This window comes from Lactuca virosa, chromosome 3 (assembly GCF_052849685.1).
Source record: "Lactuca virosa cultivar CGN04683 chromosome 3, Lactuca_virosa_CGN04683_v6, whole genome shotgun sequence".
Lineage (NCBI taxonomy): Eukaryota > Viridiplantae > Streptophyta > Magnoliopsida > Asterales > Asteraceae > Lactuca > Lactuca virosa.
This window is the reverse complement of record NC_136428.1, coordinates 23,479,508-23,498,614: the sequence shown is the minus strand read 5'-3', so window position 1 is coordinate 23,498,614 and position 19,107 is coordinate 23,479,508. Positions and strand designations below refer to the sequence as shown.

General features: G+C 35.0%; 3 protein-coding genes and 1 long non-coding RNA gene across 6 annotated transcripts; 1 reads left to right on the top strand and 3 right to left on the bottom strand.

The window, feature by feature from the left end:
• The first annotated feature begins 5,667 nt into the window (after positions 1 to 5,667).
• On the top strand, positions 5,668 to 8,045 carry LOC145162239 (uncharacterized). 2 transcript variants are annotated; one of them, XR_013738977.1, is made up of 3 exons: positions 5,668 to 6,247; positions 7,326 to 7,385; positions 7,684 to 8,045. It is a non-coding gene; the product is annotated as an uncharacterized LOC145162239 (long non-coding RNA). The 2 variants fall into 2 exon arrangements; XR_013738976.1 differs by lacking the exon at positions 5,668 to 6,247 and having other exon boundaries at positions 6,775 to 7,385.
• A 499-nt stretch (positions 8,046 to 8,544) lies between these two features.
• Positions 8,545 to 10,394, bottom strand: LOC145165360 (RNA polymerase II transcriptional coactivator KELP-like). Of its 2 annotated transcripts, XM_079084092.1 has the most exons (4): positions 9,929 to 10,394; positions 9,285 to 9,390; positions 9,108 to 9,192; positions 8,545 to 8,746 (listed from the first exon to the last, which is right to left on the bottom strand). In XM_079084092.1, exons 1-4 carry the CDS (start codon positions 10,262 to 10,264, stop codon positions 8,743 to 8,745), a joined length of 531 nt encoding a protein of 176 aa, XP_078940218.1. In that variant the 5' UTR covers positions 10,265 to 10,394; the 3' UTR covers positions 8,545 to 8,742. The 2 variants fall into 2 exon arrangements, with proteins under 2 accessions (XP_078940218.1, XP_078940216.1); XM_079084090.1 differs by lacking the exon at positions 8,545 to 8,746 and having other exon boundaries at positions 8,918 to 9,192; positions 9,929 to 10,393.
• A 3,437-nt stretch (positions 10,395 to 13,831) lies between these two features.
• LOC145165359 (uncharacterized) lies at positions 13,832 to 15,011 on the bottom strand. The gene is made up of 3 exons (XM_079084089.1): positions 14,708 to 15,011; positions 14,377 to 14,640; positions 13,832 to 14,114 (listed from the first exon to the last, which is right to left on the bottom strand). The coding sequence occupies exons 1-3, from the start codon at positions 14,911 to 14,913 to the stop codon at positions 14,078 to 14,080; spliced, it is 507 nt and encodes a 168-aa protein (XP_078940215.1). The 5' UTR covers positions 14,914 to 15,011; the 3' UTR covers positions 13,832 to 14,077.
• A 189-nt stretch (positions 15,012 to 15,200) lies between these two features.
• LOC145165358 (F-box protein SKIP8-like) lies at positions 15,201 to 18,208 on the bottom strand. The gene is made up of 3 exons (XM_079084088.1): positions 17,512 to 18,208; positions 15,751 to 15,947; positions 15,201 to 15,664 (listed from the first exon to the last, which is right to left on the bottom strand). The coding sequence occupies exons 1-3, from the start codon at positions 17,950 to 17,952 to the stop codon at positions 15,367 to 15,369; spliced, it is 936 nt and encodes a 311-aa protein (XP_078940214.1). The 5' UTR covers positions 17,953 to 18,208; the 3' UTR covers positions 15,201 to 15,366.
• Between the last annotated feature and the right edge of the window lie 899 nt (positions 18,209 to 19,107).

Sequence of the window (19,107 nt, the reverse complement as noted above, 5' to 3'; positions counted from 1 at the left end):
TCCAAATTCTAAAACTTGAGGGCAAGTTTTGTAATTCTTGAAAACCTTTGGATTCCATAACTTATGGAATTAATGGTGTTTTATGATGAAACTTTCCATGTTCCATAACTTAAGAACAAGTTATGGAATTCTTTAAAACATTAACACCAAATTTTGTAACTCCATAAAAACTTTGAATCAAATTTTTTTTTTAAAAAAAACTTTCATATCCATAACTTATGGAAGTTTCAAAAACCTTTAAGATCACAACTTTAAAAAAACTTTTGAGCTCCAAAATTTTATGACAAAATATGTAACTCCTTAAAACATTTAGATCAAACTTTTAAAACTAATAAAATAATCATATCATTTTATCTTTTACTAAATTTGACCTAATTCAACTCATATAACAAATGATTCAAATTTTACAAATAATTCGTTTTTTCATAAAATCAAGTAATTATCATAAAATTTGACAAACTTCATGTTTTTTTTTTCCCTTCAACTTGAAAAAAAAATACATTTGCATCAAATATAATAGAAAACAACCCATGGCTCTGATACCACTGTTGGGTTTTAGTATACTACAACATCCTATGGTGCACATACAACCCTAAATACCTTGGATCTATGTTTTCTCTATTATACATGCAAATGGTTTCCAAGGCATTAAACCTATAACTAGCATGCATTTGACATTAACCATATAATATACTAGTTAGGGAAACATACCTTTTCTGTGGCTTGAAGTCTTGATGTATTTGGCCTTAAGAGCTTAGCACCAATAGTATGAAATGCCTCAAATGGAATCACAACACACCTAGGACAAAGGTGGCTCTTGAGAAAGAATTCCATGCACCAAAACACCTCCATATTTCTCTAAGAAAAGAAGTGGTGATTTTGGCTATGGAGTAACCTATTTATATGTAGGATTCCAAGGGTCATGGGTATAACCCATAATCCATACCCATGGGTTTTATGATCCATGGTTCATGTGGCCCAACTCTTTATGTATCCATACATAAACTTGGTCCAACATGGATCATAAGCCCAACACATATAAATATAACTAATTATCATAATTAGTCCCCATAGATTTAATTAGTCTCTTTTGATCACTAAATTAATTCCAAATTAATTCTTGATCGATACTAATTAAAACATATGATTTCATATTAATATATTATAACTTATAATATATTAATAAACCATAAATAACCTTCTCTTAAAAGTCCATCCTAACAAATTGTCCTGATGATATGCAACCCAAATGGACCATGCTACTCTCGGGTCAAGTACATACCAATAATAGTTATGGGCTTAGACATCTAATCCAACAATAACAAGGTTAATAAACTACCATATCATATAAATAGGAAAAAACATATATTTAAAATTAAAATTACAAGGTTAATAAATTACCATCTCAACTGGTGGAGTGTCATCAAGTTCAATTTCCAACCACCCCATGCTTTCAATTTCAGCCATGGAATATCCTGCTTCAAGTAAATTTGCTATTCCTTCAACACTTATCTTGATTTTATCTGGGAGAACATCTGATGCATGTCCTTCAGTGAATTCAGGTTCTTCACCACCTTCATTCACCAATGGAACATCAGATGCATCTGATTCATTTCCAAAACCAAGAATTTGATCAATTGCATCTCCAACTTCATCAAGACTTTGTTTTAGATCTTGGGCAACCTTTACTGGAACATCAACTGCTTCTTATTCTAGCACCATAACTTCTTCTTCTTCTAGCACCATAATGTCATCTTCCTCTTCTATCACCTCATTCACCAAAGGAACAACATTAACAGTAGGAACTTGAGCAACATTTTTTGGAATATCATTAACAACTGGAACTTGGTTATTGACCAAATGAACTTCATTAAAAACTGGCTCTGGCACCTTCACTGACACCTCAGTTTCTTCCTCTTCTATCATCTCATTCACCAAAGGAACATCATTAAGAGAAGGAGCTTGAGCAACCTCATTTGGAACCTGGTTGTTGACTTCATCCTGAAATTTGGTTGTTGACTTCCTATTTTGCCTTCTTACAGCCAATTTCTTCCTTCTAACATCTGGGACAGTTACTTCACTTGACTGAGAACCCACAGATGCAATGTCACCAACTCTGAAACTTGGGCCTCTTAAACCTAATTTCCTCATTTTTTTGCCAGTGTTAGAACTTGAAGCATGTAGACTGTCCTGTTGACTTGCTTGTTGACTAAGTTGAGTAGTTGCAGTTGATGTCATAGGTGGTTGACTGCCCTGTTGACTTGCTTGTTGACTAGACTGAGTGGGTACAGAAACATGTGGATTGGATCCAGCTACATCACATTTCCTAGGCCTCCCAATCTTCTTTGGTGGCATAGGAATTGGTACCTTTTTTTCATTCTTGCAGCCTTTTTTATTATGCCCATACTCAAGACAATTAGCACATCTTACTGTCCTTGGGGGTTTCACCCTTGAAGTGGAACTAAACTTACTCTCTTTCTCACTTGCATGCCTCCTTCTTTTGGTTCTGGGCCTACCAGGCATTTTCCTACCAACAGGTGGCAAAGGCTTGTTGTATCCAGTTAGAGGCCACATATTACTCCCATTCACAGGACTGATGTTTGTAGAGTAGCATTCCTTGAATTTATTCACTGAAAAGTAGTCACTAATATATCCATCTGGAGTTTGATGGATATAATTAATGGCTGCTATGGCATGGACACAAGGGATTCCAGATAAATCCCATAATCTGCAAGAACAAACCCTACCATCCAAATCTACCTTGTAACTAGCACATGCTCTTCTCACTTCAAATACATTTCCTAGGCTATGCACTACTAACCAAAGCCTGCATGAAGACAAAGAGTATGTATTAGTCACTATATATCAATTGTAATGACAGTTAGAAAAAGAAACAATTATTTTGTGTCTTACCTAAAGTTCTTTCCAAAAAGATTCATCTTCTTAATCACCTCTGGACATATATTACCTTTCCATTTACTGCATTCATCATTCATAAAGGAAAACCTGTCCATTATGTATATCCTTATCTCTTCAAGCATTGTAATCAAAGGTTTTTTCCTAGCTTCTACAATTATGGAGTTGAAACACTCTGAAATACCATTCTCCACTGCCTCACAAGCAAACCCTACACTCATGTAAGCTCTGCACCATGTTTTGGGTTCTTTTGACATTAGATACTCATATGCACTAGGGCTTATGGTCTTTATTTTTTCCATGTTTCTCAAGAAGTCACCTTCAACAGAACTCATTGCACAAGCCCAAAACAGCTTCTTCAACTCCAATCCAGAGAAAGCTTTATTAAAATTTGCATAAATGTGTCTAGCACATTGTCTGTGCTCCACATGTGGCAAAATAACCTTAACAGATTCAAGCAAACCCTGTGAACAAACATATTATCTTAGTATTTATAACCATAATGAAATAATCAAATTGAAATATACTATGATTATTAGGGAACTTACTTTATGTTGATCAGAAATAACAACCAAATCTACACCAGTACCAAGGTCAAGATCATCCTTCAGAAGCTCCAGAAACCAGATCCAATTATCCTTGTTTTCCACATCAACAACAGCCCAAGCTATTGGGAACACCTGGTTATTGGCATCTCTACCTATGGTTGTGAGTAATTCACCTTTTACCTGGCCCTTTAAGAAGCATCCATCCAACCCTATTACCTTCCTACACCCTAATTTCCAGCAAACACTTAAAGATTTGAAACATATGTAAAACCTTTTAAAATAATTCTTATCATCTGGATTGTTAGTAACACCAACTTTGCATGTAGACCCAGGGTTTGATCTCAACAACTCTTGGGCATAATCCCAAATTCTTGCATAGTGTTCATTTAATTTACCCTCAATCAGTTCTTTTGCCCACTGTTTTGCCCTTCTAACCTGTCCTATAGATACCACACATCTATACCTTTGTTTGATGTCACTGATCATCTCCCTAAGTTTAACTTTGGGCTTATTTGCTATCTCAGTAACATAGTGTCTTCCAATTCATTCCGGGGTAACAATAGACCCAAATTTAAACACTCTAGAACAAAGATGCTCAGAATTTATTGCCTTAACCTGGAAGGTTCTGTCATTGTACATCCAAGCTGCATAAAGTCTAAAAGGGCATTTATTATCTTCATGTCTCTTACCACATCTTGCAACAATTCTTCTATTGTCACTCTTTTGAAAGTATATTTGGTACCCTCCATTTACTACATAGTTTGTCACACAGAATTTCAGTTGTGCAGGTGATTCGAACACGTCCCCTAACTTAGGTTCCATCTTATCTCACCTAACATTTGGATCATGTATTCTGTATTTGTTAGTCACTTCTTCCTCTGCCTCCTCATCATTTTGCAAATCATTACCATGGTCCACTCAATCTTTCACCTCATCAGTCATACTTGCATTTCTAATGTTCGCATCACAAAGTAGAATGTTAAGAAAATGATCCTTACATTTATCAAGCCTTGATACAAACTCCTGTCGTGGTTCATGATCCATGTAAATCCCATGCAGCTCAAAATCCATCTCATTTAACCCGGAAAATGGCTCGTAAATTCTAGCAAATGGGTCGTCGTAACCATCGTCTGAAGAACCCATTTCTAACCCCTGCATAATCGCAACCATTATCATGAAAAGTAAGCAATTAATGGAGATGATTTCTCGTAAAAACCATGATCAGACCCTAATTTCTTACCTCTTGAAAAACCCTAGCTTCAGACAATGGGAATGCTTCAACAGATGGAGTGTTAACGGAGGAGAAACGGAGGAGAGGGGCTTAACAATGTTACCGGTTGCAAATGGGGATGTAACCGGTTGGTTAAGGGGAAACGGTAAAAAAACATTAAAATGAAACATGAGGGGCAAATGGTAGGCATCTGTGGCAAAAAAAATCGATTTTGGACATAACCGATTTTTTTATATAAATTTGGGGGCTTTTATGACAAAAACCCTTTTTTCTGTTCTTACTCGTTGCAGGATCTTCAAAATAGAAATCAAATCCCCAATACAAGTTAGAGATGACGTAAACAAGTCACTTCACACACCAAACCAATTCCAATTATGCACTAAAAAAGAACATTTAAAGAAGTCATGCTCTATGGATTCCACATCACAGCCACACCAATTGCAAGACAACACGTTAATCATCCATGTTGATTTGGTTATCTATGCATTTCGTCTCTTTTTGTTTATTCGGACGATTCTTAAAGTGATGGTTTGTTATTGTTTTATCCCCTGACAAATAGAAAAACTTTTATAACCTTTCTGATTTTTAGAGCTTTTCTTTTTATTGTTTTGATTTTTTTAATAAGATTAATATAAATGTGCCTCGTCCATTCCCCACCCCTTTTAAACATGTATCACCCTCATCTTTTATTTAAGAACACCAAAAAAAACCTTCATTGTTCCTATTTGTTGTTGGGGCGGGTGACCTTCATTCTCTTTGCCACTAATGTCAGTGACCGTATCGGGATGTAAAAGCTTCGAAAAACATATAAAAAACTTTAAAAAGTAAACTTCGTTTGACGAAGTTTATCACTTGATGCCTCTTAACAAGAGGTAACTCTGAATCTATAACTCTATAAGATTCAAAGTGTTTGTTTGCCACTTTATAAATTATCTTAATACTAAAAACACATCTTACCAAATCTGACTTTAAAACTCATCTGAAAAAAGAAAAAAAAAAGGCAAGCTCTCTCTCTCTCTCTCTCTCTCTCTCTCTCTCTCCGCCTTTACAATCGACTCTCCACTTCTCCACATCGTCTCTCTCCGGCCTTTTCTTTGGTCGCCGCCGGCATCCCCTGAAACTACCTCCGGACAGCACCATCCTCTAGCCCTTCACCACCTGCCCTGATTAAAACAAAATGCGACTTTTTTTCCTTTCTCCTTCGTCGACACATTGCCCCTTCTTCTCCCTCCCACCCATTCTCCTACTTCTCCGATCTGCAGGCGTCTGCTCTCTCCGCCACCGGTCATCTAATTTCTTTGTAACATTTTTATTGAAAGTGTGAATTGATGGTGAGGTTTTTCGGTTACCATTTGATCCGAAGCAAATTGCAAGTGTGAATTACATCTAATTTCTTTTTATGTGATTATTTAATTTGATGTATGTGTAGCTTCCATTTTTCTTAATCTGTGAAATAGTGAATTTGATTGCAATTAAGATAGAAACATTAAAGCAAATGTGGTGCTTACATATCAGATATGCATCAAACAAGTCTATCGTGACACCTTCAATGGTGAGTTCCTTTCATCCTAGTATTTTATGAATGGTTTAACTGTTGTTTAATGAATTGTGCTTTGGTCCGGTTTGCAATTAGCCCTTGTTCTTCTCATTGTTAATTGCAATTTTTGTTGTGTTGGGGCTGCCATAATTCGATACTATTAATAGTTTAAACTTTAAAGCTTATTGATTTTGTGTGTCTCATTATTTATTATCAGGTTTCTCTTTGTAAAACAGGTTGGCATAGTGAATAAAGAGCATTTCAAGATTCATGATTTTTAATTAGTATGCTTGTTTTCCATCGTTATTGTGATTTTGTGTTTTATGTTGTGCCAACTAACAATGGATCCTTTTAAATTTAGGTTAGAGATGATTAAAATTTATGTGGAATTGTTTATATATATATATATATATATACAATTGTTTATATATATACAGAAAATTTAAAATGTAAAGTGTTTTGGTTTTTGAAATGAAATAGATTTAAGCATGTAAATTAGCTACGTATTGTTCAAGTATCCCAATTCAAACTTCTACATTTAGCTTTGTCATAGCATTGTACTTCCTATTTCTACCCAATTAGAATAATTGGTTATAGTTTTAAAGTACGATGTTTTAATAAGATAAATGTTGAAAGTATAATGTTGTAACGGGAAGAAGTGATACAGAAGGATAAAATTATTATTTTAATCATTCAACACAATAATTCAGAGATTCAACCAAATAGCATATTAAAAATTCAAACTCTTTTTGAAATTCATACATTTTAAAAATTCCTAAAGAGCCCATCATCTTCCAACTCTTGCTCTACCACTAAGGCTGTGTTTGATAAGTGTCTGACCGAGTCGAGTCAGACAATTTTGGCTGACTTGGTCAGCTGAAGGCGTTTGATAATTCAATTTCGGGTGTCTTTCTCGGAAAGAAACGTCTGAGTGGGTTAGAAGATAAAAACTTGCTGAGTGAGAAAGGCATATGCGGTTTCCAAAATTACCCTTGTGACCTAACGTTCCCATTCTTTCTTCTCTTCCAGCAGCGCCTCCATTCTTTCTTCTTCTTTCAGCGCCTCATTCTTTCTTTCTTTCTTCTTCTTTCAGCGTCGGCAGAAACCTCTTCCTCTCCTACCGATTGAATCGTCCTTCATCTTCTCTCATCAGGTAAGCTTCTATCTTTTTCCTCCTAATCACTTCCTTTGTTCTTTCTTCTTATTTGCTGAAACAATTGTTGTTCTGTTGCTGTTATGTTGTTATAATCTTGTTTTATAACTGAATATTGTTGTTATGTTGCTGTTATGTTGTTGTGATGTTGTTGTTTGTTGTGATGTTGTTTGCTGTTTTGTTGTTGTTTGAAGTTCCGATTTTTATTGTTATGTTCCAATTCAATTCCGATTTTTGATGTTATGTTCTTGCTTGCTGTTTGATTTTTTAACATTTATGTTTTGTTTCTGAGATGAAGAAGATGAAGAACCCGCAAATTGATGAAGAAAATCTGGATGTGTGTATACTTAATTTAGACCGATTAGATAATTTGAGAGGTGAATTGAATTGGGGTTTTGATGAAATGAGAAGTTGGAGTCTGAAATTGCTGGGAGTCAAGAAATGTGAAGCCATTACTGAAAGTCAAACTCTTAACAAAGAAGATACAATTTTTTTTTTCTGGGCCTTTAATGAAATGTGAATATTAGTTTGAGGGTGTGGACATGAATTTGACAATTGGCACAATTTTAATATTGCAATTCATCACAGTTCATATTTCATGTGAATTTTAGATTTTGTGTTTAAATTCCGAGTTTATATATTCCAATGATTATTAGTTTACTTACCTTGGTAATTTTTAATGTTTTTGCATCATAAATTGTAGTAGAAAGCTTATTTTTGTCAAAGTTTAATCCTCTGTGTAAAGCAATTTCATCTATCATTGTATAAAACATCAGGGGTAAAATGGTCATTTTGCATCGGTCAACACATTCAGTCAGATGTACAATCAAACAACATGGTTTCTTACTTGGTCAGAACTTATTACTCAAACAGACATTTCCCAGTACTTTTTCAATCAACAACTATCAAACGGGACCTAAGACAACTTGGAATCCTACCAAAAGACACAAAAATCCTGCTAAAAGAACTTCGAGTCTTTCTCTCCCTCTTTCTCGTTGTTAAAAAAGAAAAAGACGTTGCAATAGTCACATCAATCTGCCCCATTTCCAGGTTTAATTTGACGTTTGATTTCAGATTTGGTTTTGGTGTCATTGTATTTGGATCAAGGTGGGATGAGATTAGTGAGTCCCAATAAAAATATAAAACAAATAATAAAAACTGAAAAAAAACACAATCATTTTTAATAAGCTAAATATGGTCATTACATGTCACACATGACGAAACCAAAAAAAAAATAATACCACCCATCCGAATGAAAAATAATAATAATAATAATAATAATAAAAATAAAATAAAATACCACACATCCTAAACCACGGGGAGGATCCATGCAATTTCCTGATCTTCGTTATTTTATTTATCTACATCAAACAACGGATACCCATATAAAGTTTATCATATTAACTTTTAACCTGGGATGTATGTTTAGCATTTTATAGCAACAAAAAAACAAAAACAAATGCAACTAAGGTCAGTTTGGTTGATATGCTTAGCATTTTATATAATGTGAAACTCTGCATTTCATCATCAGAAAAATCAAACTTCTTTTTGTCAAATTTTCATTCTTTCTTTGATTCCGGTATACAAAAAGAAATCATAATCTGCAACTCTAAATCTGGATATTCATAGGCACAAAAATACAGTCTTCAAATACATTTAACTATTTCCGGGTTCTACCAACTACCAAAGATTTGCTTCAAAATTATAAGTTTTTAATTCAACCTTGCCTCCATTTTGTTGATGGCTTTCTCTATTGCAGGTACATTCTTGCTGAAAGTTGACCACTGCTCAGCAGTCAAACTGATACCTATGAACAACAAGGTGAAGCTCTCAATTCAATGAACAACAAACAGATCACAGCAGAAAAAATATGGTAAGATGGATCATGTATGTTAATACCTTTAGAACTAGGAAGCTCTTTGCCATCTTTTTTGTAGTACTCCCTTATAGACACCAAATGTTTTCCTTTGAATTCAGTAAGAGTCACCCTTCTTTTATCTGACAGCTGCAATATAAAATATTATACTCAACATAGTTACAGCATTTGCATTTCCCCCAAAATTTATGTTATACCATTACTAGCTGTCTAATTCATGAGTAACTCAACTGGATTTTGTGTTCTTTTCTTTCTCTTACTTATTAATGAACTACACTGAAAACTTTTTTGATTTATCCAGATAATTCAAATTTTTAGGGTTGTGTGTAACTGAAGGGTAACCAAATTGAGCAGTTTCTAAGTTTTACTTAATTTAAGGAAGAACTTGGTGAGCATAACCAGGTGGATTTGATGATATTATCAAAAACAAGTGTAAGTACATTATGGACCAACAAAGTTACCATCGTATAGATGTTAGGGTTTTTGTTGAAATCAGATTAGGATTTAAGTTCCAAACAGTTAACGCCAGAAAATTTTGAAATTAATCAGAAATATTTGACGTGAAGCAGATAAAAATACATTTTATCCCCAAATTTCAAAATTGGCGGTGTTTAAGAAACCAAATTAGGGTTTCAAACAGTAAGAAAAAATTCTCAAACAAACTTACTCTGCAGAAGATAAGATCTCCTTCTTCGTCGTATTCCTTATCGCCTTTCTTCCTCTTCTTCTTTTCATCCTCGCTATCTTCTTCTTCTTCCTCCTCTTCCTCTGGTTCATCTGCTTCGACCGCCTTATCACCAGCCTCTGCTTTCGCCTGTTGTTCCTCAAGGTACGTCTGGACGACATTTCGAACGAGCTTCTTCCGTTCAGACACCGATAAATCCATTCCGAGCTTCTCGGAAGCTGCTTTCCGAACTTGGAATTCCGTCGTAGAATCCATATCTGAATCCTTCAGCACCTCCAGCACCGTTTCCTCAATCTTCTTTGCCATTTCGGAATCCATAATTGAATTTTAAGATGACTTTTCCGTTTGTTGCCTCTCTGAAACAAACAGCAACCGATCAAACACTCGTCTTCTAGCACTAATCTGGGAAATGTCCGAGGATACTTCCAGAAGGTATTTCAAGTATTTGAAAGTTGAAATCAGACATGAAAATATAAATTGGCCTCAACCATTACCATTGCTATAGATTCTGGGCTTACACTTTGGCCCATTTTATGTACAGTTTACTAAAAATCGTCCATTAATAATCAGATACGTAAACTGATTCTTAACAAAATAAAATTGAAACATCTTGCAAATTACTACAGTATCACAGATTTTTAGTAATAATAATCGATAAAGAAATCTATCAATATCTAGCAAATGAGTGTTACTGCACAAAATGGCAAATATTTAAAGAATTTTGTACGAAAATGATACATTTATTTGGGCGAAACGTACTAAATAGCAATTTTACCTCCTATGATATTTAAGTAACTTATTTTGTTAATCTATCCCTAATAGAAACTAATCTATAATTTGTCCACAAATAAGAATATGCAACTTGAAATTTGGTTACGGATTATCGTTTGCAGAGTTATTGAGTTGAATGCTTATGTAGCATATGACATTTTATTGGTAAAATTTAATACCGTGTGGTAAAATGATAAATAAGATTATTTTGATTCGTTTATTTTTTTCTCAAAATATAATATTATCTACTAAAACTTATTTAGTTGTATGATATATATCTTCCACTTGAATGTTGAATATGTTTTTTTAAACTCTTCTTCATTCTTATATTTTAAAAATCATATTAAAAATTTCTTTGGCCATAAAGGCATTGATTTGTGTTCAATCAGTGGCGAATCTAGAACCCAAAACCACGTGGTTCCTTAAGTAAGTGAAACAGAAAAAAGTAAGAGAGTAAATAATACTAGTGGCGGGCTAGTGCCTGGCGGAGGAGCGGTGTTGGGCCGGTAGTGATGGTCGGACGGCGAATGACAGATGGGTGGAAGCGATCATCAGGATGACATATTTCAAGCATTTTTTTGCTATTTTATCCTTTTTTGTTTAATTTTAAATGGAGTGGATTATTGTCTAATTATTACATTGTAAATGGATCGAAGCATTGAGTTATTTTAATTGGATTGAAATATAAAATATAGGGTTTATACACTTTGATCCATTTTTCATTTTAGCAAATTTTATAAGGTAGATCATTGAAAATTTATTAGGTAGTTCCTCCTTTTTTATGCACAATTTATACTATTTAAAAAAAAATAGGTGGGTCCTAGGACCCACCTTCACAAAGCATAGATTCGCCCCTGTGTTCAACTAGAAAGGGACTATAACTGTCAACAAGGCTTTTTTATTTGGTTTTGCTTAAACGGTCATCTATCAAAATCTCACATCTTGTTAGATTGCCCGACCTTTTTTAGAATGAGATCAAATGTTACAAGGTCTTTGTAACCGGATTCAACTTAGGCCTGATTCGAATTAGTTGACCCTTTGTGCATCTCTAACTCGATGTAACACAAACTATTTTGATAGAACTCCTAAAAGGTTCTCTAATGTTTATTAGTTGTTATTACAAATTATATTTGTACCTTCTAAATTGTTGCGTTTTTTGAAATGATCAACATGCTCTTGGACCAAATATGAATAATACAATAGAATTCAGGTCTCCATCGCCATAGATATAGTAGGCCTCTCATCGCCATCACATGTCTCCTCTTTGTGCAAACCATATAGCGGCCACACCAAGTCTGCAACCCATGTGTAATGATTATGTGTTTTTTTTTTCAATTCTTGTTTTTTGGTTTTAGATTTAGGATTTGTTCTATTTTTGCTTGGTTCTTTTTTTCAATTCTTATTGTTGAGTTTTAGATTTAGGGTTTCTTCTATTTTAGAAATAGGTATTATTTTTTTTGGTGGGGTGAGGGGTTGTTTTGGGGAGGAGGAGGTTAGCTTTTTATTTTAAAACCCCTAAAAAAATTTATTCTATTTTGTGTGATGAGGATTTCATCTCCTCTTCACCCCAACCCCTAAATTTTCAACTTAGGTTTTATTAAGAAAAAACGACAATCTCTGCCTTTGGTTTGGGTTTCTTCAATTAGATTAAAGCTTGTGATGAAGAATGTGATGTTAGTATTTCGATTAGATGAAGGTGATGTCAAATAATCCAAATTTAGTTTCAACATAGATTTGATTTTCTGTTGTTTTTGTTGTAAAATAAGTAAATCAAAAGGAATGACCTAATATGGTAATATAGTTATCGTTTTGTACAAAACGTTTAGTTCTTATTGTTTTTTTGTAAAATAAGCCCTTGAACGTATTATTTTTGTACATATTCAGCCCTTATGACCGATTATTCCAGGTTAGGTTCTCAGTTTGTACATATTTAGTCCTTAATGTTATTTTTTGCAAAATAAGTCATTGTTGTTTTTGTATACATTTAGTCATTATGATAAGTTTTCTTCAGGTTTTGCTCACATGGCATCGTATGTGGGACAATCACTAATGAGGTGTTCTCATATGTGACTCGTCTGGGATGTGGAATCATGTGTTTATTGTCTTCGTATTGGTAATAACATTGTAGTTTTGATATTAGTAATTATTATAGTACAATATCAACTATATTTAATATCAATACAAACTTCATTCAATATCAATACCAACTACATTACATTATGTGAAGAAAATACATTATTCATAATGATTTAAATTGTTGGAAATAATGTACACGTTCATAACAATTTGTAATGTTATTATTAATAACAGAGTCCTTTTGCGTTACACACAATGACAAATTTAAGCAATCGTTGACATGAGAGTGATCAAAATTGTTAGTTTATTAGTGATTAACAAATTAATAGAAGTTTGTGACGCGTCTCCTTACTCCTCGCGACAAAATCTTAATCGTTCTAGGGTTTTAGTATTTTGCGATTCAAGATGGTTGAGACAGCCCCCTCTTTAACAGCCGCAAACTCTTCTTTAAAATTCAGGGTCAACTTGAAAAGAACAAAAAACTATTTGCTGAAAAATTGTCAAAATCGACATACCAAGGAATTAAGGAAGACACGAAACTTTTTTTAAAGGTGTTATTTGTCTTGGAAGTGCAAATTCGAGTTGGGAGAAAACAATCATAAAGAACACATTATTAATGAGTGTGCCATGTAGGATGTCATATGAGCAAAACCTAAAGAAAACCGGTCATAATGACTGAATGTATGCAAAACAAAAAAAATATTAAGGACTACATGTGTACAAACTAAGAACTTAACCTGAAGTAACCGGTCATAAGTATTGAATATATACAAAACAATAAGTTAAAAACTTATTTTACAAGAAAAAAATCAATAAGGACTAAACATATACAAAACGAAAACTATGCCCGGCTAGTTTTTCATAAATCAAAATTGCATTATCAAAAATTAGAGACATGACAAAGGTAAGAGGTGAGGATGGATTAGAAACTTAATAAAATTAAATAAATAAACAAGAAATTATAAAAAAAATTCATTTTACATACTTGACGGTTTGTTATTAACAATATTAATCAAAAAGGCTAAAGATGCAACAAAATAAAACAACAAGGACTTAGTTGTCTTCACCATTCAATAGTTTTGTCAAACAAGATGGACCTAATTTTGTCTACAAATACAACATATTTTAGGTCATTTCTCATTGTTGTCCCATACAGGCTTTACATATTGTGATATTGGCATCATTCATTTCAGATATACACATATATGATAACAATCTCGAATTGATATCGTAGCCCTAACCCATTGAATTGAAAACAACTTGTTTGAAGATCTTCTCTTCTCTTCATCTCTTAAATTTCTTTGGCCCTTGTTTCTTGTCGCTGCAAGGATTTATGGGTGACAAAACTCAAAACTATCATCAGTTGGATAAATAAAGTAAAGAAGGTGCTACTGCGGTTTGACTGAAGTCAAAACTCGCTACTATAAACTTCAAAAGTTAACTACATTGAAGTTTTGTAAATTGTAGTCCGAACCCAAAACTTGTTTGTGTTATATTTCCAATAAGATTCGTTGAAATAGTTAATCTGAGATTATCATGCTTGAAAAAGAAGCTAAGTTGATAAATGATAAATCTACAGCTACCTTGATTGAGTTTCTTCAGTGGCTGCGGAGGAGGAGGTGGTGGTGGTGGCTGAAATTCTTGGGACGCTCCCAAAGCCAGCAACTTCATCCATGCTCTGGCCTTGGCGGCGGTAGCGACCACCGGTGGCCACAAAATCAGGGCAAGGCCTGTAAGCCTTTATAGGCCACCAACCAAACCCTGGTACGGTTGCAATTCCACCTTGAATCCTTCCTTCACCATTGCATCCCCACCCTATCTCTGCTTTCCCACATGCCTTACAACCTCTACAACGCAATTCAAAATTAAATTTCTTAGACATTAAATTCATATGAAATTATATATGAAAAATACCCTGATTGGTTAGTAAGGATGTCAGATGAGCTACTTTCCTCTTCTTCTTGTTTATCGACAGTGGAACTGGAAGTTGAGGAGGAAGCTCGGCCTCGGAGGAGTATAAATGGAGATTGGGCCCGCGAACTTTTAGAACCAAAAGAGGAAATAGAAATTGGGTGTTGATGGGGAGTTATCGGAGCGGAGAAAAGGGTTGTAGCAGCCATTTTCGGTCTCTCGCTCTCTCTCTCCGCCGTGAAAATTGGGAGTTGAGGCCAAGTCGAAGGGAACCGTATCTTGAATCTTAATGTGAGGTTGAGAAGAAGCGATTTAATTTTTATTTTCTTTCAAAAGCAGATAATATTATTTGGCCTAGGTTTTTTTTTTTTTTTTGTCTTTCTTTAAAAAATAATAATAATAATGATGTGTATTATTCATTAGTCATTAACAAAGGATCTGTAAGGTGATTAAGCTGAATCACTAAAATGCATTTACCCATCGAAAACAAAAGAAAAAAAAACAAAGAAAAAAGTTTCATATAGGATCTGATGATCGAATCCAAAGTAAAACAAACATATATATCCTTGAATCCTAATTAAAACAACTCTGTACCATTTTTCCCTAAACTCATATAAAAAGAAACTCTTGCTTCCTTGGTTGCTTGTAAGTAAGGTGTGTTGTCAGGGGGGCAGCATGAGCATCATAGGTTGTGGTTGATCTGCAGCAGCATTAGCAAGCATGAGAGAGGTATGATGATGAACCATGTACCACTGGCCATTATGAAGCTCAAACACATTTGTCACATTCAGAGGCCTCTGCTCCATTCCTACATAAGCTTTCATTGTCACCCAAGCCACGTCACTCAGCACCCTTGACCTCACATCCCTCACCTCAAAATCAATCCCTGCTTCCCCCCCTTCCCCTGCTTCCGCTTCCCAGTTAAATGCCAGCTGCCAGCTCCCTATCACCCCATTATACCTGTGCGTAATCATATCTTTTGTTAATAATAATTATATAATGAGAATGAGAATAATAATAAAAAATTCATAGCTGAGCTGACCCACCCGGTAAAGAGCTCCCCTGAGGCATGAATACATTTCACATAATCTGCATTAAGCCAAAGCCGACCCATGTCTGGAACAGATCTTTCTCGAATCATCTCAAAAAATTGTTGATTTATATTCACAATTGCTCTCGTAGCTGCGTAGTACGCCTTCCACCCGTTTGCAGGTGTTACACTATCTTGTTCCATTGTAAAATCCTGCCAACAATACATACATCCCATTAACATTAACAATTAACAATTAACATCTACATCTCACTCAATCAATCAATTTCAACATAAACCAAAACAGGAATCAACATAACTTTTTCTAACATCTTTATTCTTTAATTAACACATCACGTAACCACCACATCACCATTGTTCCAAAATGAAATCCATATATATTATTTAAAAGCAATCTTAACTTCCATACTTCACACCTCACTTTACAAACAAATCTCATACCATACATTTCCATCTCTCAACACTTTTAATTAATTCAAAACCTACACAACTTCTCTACACTTCTAGGAACATATTATATGTCTCCCAAATTATATTTGAAGCCACAAAACGCAAACGCATTTCCTATATGTATAAGAAATCAGTAAGGATCATCTTCTACAAACAGTGGATCCTCATAATTAATATATTAAAATCAAGTTCCTTTATCGAGTAGATATCCATATCAAAGTAAGCACCAACAAATTGAAATAGTAATCTGGGGAAACATGACTTCCATTTTCAGAAGATAAAAAATCGGATTATGATATTAGACATACTTGTACAGTTTCAGCAAAACAATCTCTATTCTCGTCTCGCAATCAAATACCTGTAATTTTCTTTCAGGTCGATATTTTCATGGATCCAAAAGACCAATTTGTCGGAGAGAAGTCTAAAAAAAAAAACTCTAGATAGGAGGGAGGTATGTGTAATTATGAATACAGGACACATAGCTACAAATACCATATGTGTCCTGTCCATTAACTTAGAGAGTTAGGGCAACGGTTTCCACGTGTCAAATACACTCTATTTTTTCACTGTCTATTCAAACAATTGTGCTTATCATACGTTACACTTTTTGTTGCATATTTATTGCTTCATCTTATACAGCTGCAAACTGTATGGACCTTCAATTATACATTCAAATTGATTGCCTTGTTGTTAATGGCTGCATACTTGGCAAACATGATAAATAAATCAACATAAAACTAGCTATATATAGTCTCACCAAAGCCAGTATAAAAATTTCAAACTATTTTCAGCACAATATCAAAACCCTAGCTCAGTTTTGAGTGTCCATTATACCCTTTGATGATTCCAAAGCTTTAGCCGTGGTACCATACTTGACAGTTGACACTCAATTGCATAATTAGATGCAGGACAACAACAAATTTTTAGTCAAAAAGCAGACCAGAAACCTAACCGAAAACATATATTATCCAAATTCAATTCGATAACGACAAATGATGACATCGCACAAAGTTTCTAATTATAAGAGGACAGGAATCCAAATCACACAATAGCATAAATGTCTGTCCTTTCCCCTAGAATTAGGCTAATATTTGCAATAGCATACAAATGGCAACCAATTGCACCAAAGATCCTCAGCTATGCAAGGGTTTGGGATAGGCAGTCTTTTCCCTTGCCTTTTGAAAATAGGCTGTTATTGTAACTCAAACCCAAGAATAAAGAAAGTTTCACATAACATGCAGCAAACTATTAAGCAGATTATACGAAATACAAAGTAATTTTGGGAAAAGACTGAAAGGATAATAACCTTATGATAAAGGGCCTTCCAAGCATTATCATCATTAGCAGCCCTCCGCATGGAAGAATTGGTCATTGACAGCCTACAGAGACTAGGATAATCCAAGTAACTCAAAGCATGTGTGGTGATTTCCGGAACTAACTGTTCCATCATTGACGCACCTATCATCTGTTGCCGCTCCCTCTCCACCATCACCACCTGTCCTCCACCGCCTCCACCATTCATCATCCTCGCCGTCGCCGTAACAGCCATAGAATCAGTAGCTCCAACAAACCCCTTAGAATTAGAACATGCACAATTACAAGCCTTGGTTTTATCCGATTGTGAGAATTTGAGCAATCGGAAGGGTAGGAGTGAGACGAAACAACAGACTAGAGTCACGATTAGGGCTAAGAAGAGAGAAACAAAGGGAAAATCGCCGTTACCGGAGAAAGGAAAGGACATCTCCATTGACGATATTCATAACACATGAAAACTTCAGCAAACATAAACCCTAGAGTGAGATAGAACTCCTTGTAAGGCGATGATATCACACGACCTCTTCTTCTTTTCTGAAAAAACCTAACGTTCCGGTGGCATGAGGTGCCAGCAAGCCGCCCTGAAGAAGAAAGGGAGATTTTAGAAAGGGAGAAGAGACGGAGGTTTAGAGAGAGAAAGGGCCGGTGAAGACGACCTGTAACTGACGACGAGAGTATGAGTAACGCTGGTTAGTCATGGTACTGTCTATGTTGGATGCCGTCAATGGTTCCGTTAAGAAATTCACACAACTTTGAAGGGTGATTTTGTCTTTTGCAAAAATCAACATGTATTATAAGAAAGTCAAACACGCCATATTCTCCATGTATATTTGGTTTAAAATAGTTAAAGAATAAAATAAGTAATTACAATAAAGGCATTTGTGATGTTTAATTTTAGGCTTGAGGGAGTTGTTTATGCCACAAAGGTTGCTACCTCGAGCCACCCTCGACAAACATCGTCTCATGGTTTGTGCCAAGGGGCTCATTGGGAGTATAGCGATAAGAGAGAAAAAGATTTGGTGGTTGGGAGGTGGCCGGATTTTGACTTTTTCATTTAGACCTTTTGGTATACCGGCCACGAGCCGGTTCGTGGTCTACGTGGCCACGATAGTGTTCCGTGCACACCACCCCGGGTTCTCGTGGTCGGTCGTGTTCGTTGAGACTCGTGTTCGGGAGGACGATGGAGAACGGCGAATGGGAGAAGAGGAAAAGAAGTAGTCGTTGAACGGCTACTACTTTTAAACAATTTCTATTTTTACCTATAAATACCACATTTTTACACTCATTATTTACACCATTTTTTCTTTCTTTATACACAACAATTTTATATCAATCAAAAATGGATCCAAACCGAAACAGAGGAGGGAGAGAATGGCTCTGTGCGATTTTACGAGAGATAAGGCGATCCAGAGGAGAGAGTGCAGAAGCGGGGTATTCAAAATTGTAGAATTTTAGAATTTTAGACGATCCCTCTTTAAAAACGCGTGTTTAGTTAAAAAAATATATATAAAGCGGCATTTGTAGATGACACACACTTATAATAAGCGCCCTCCGTGTTTTTAATTTTGTTTTGTTTGACACTAATTTT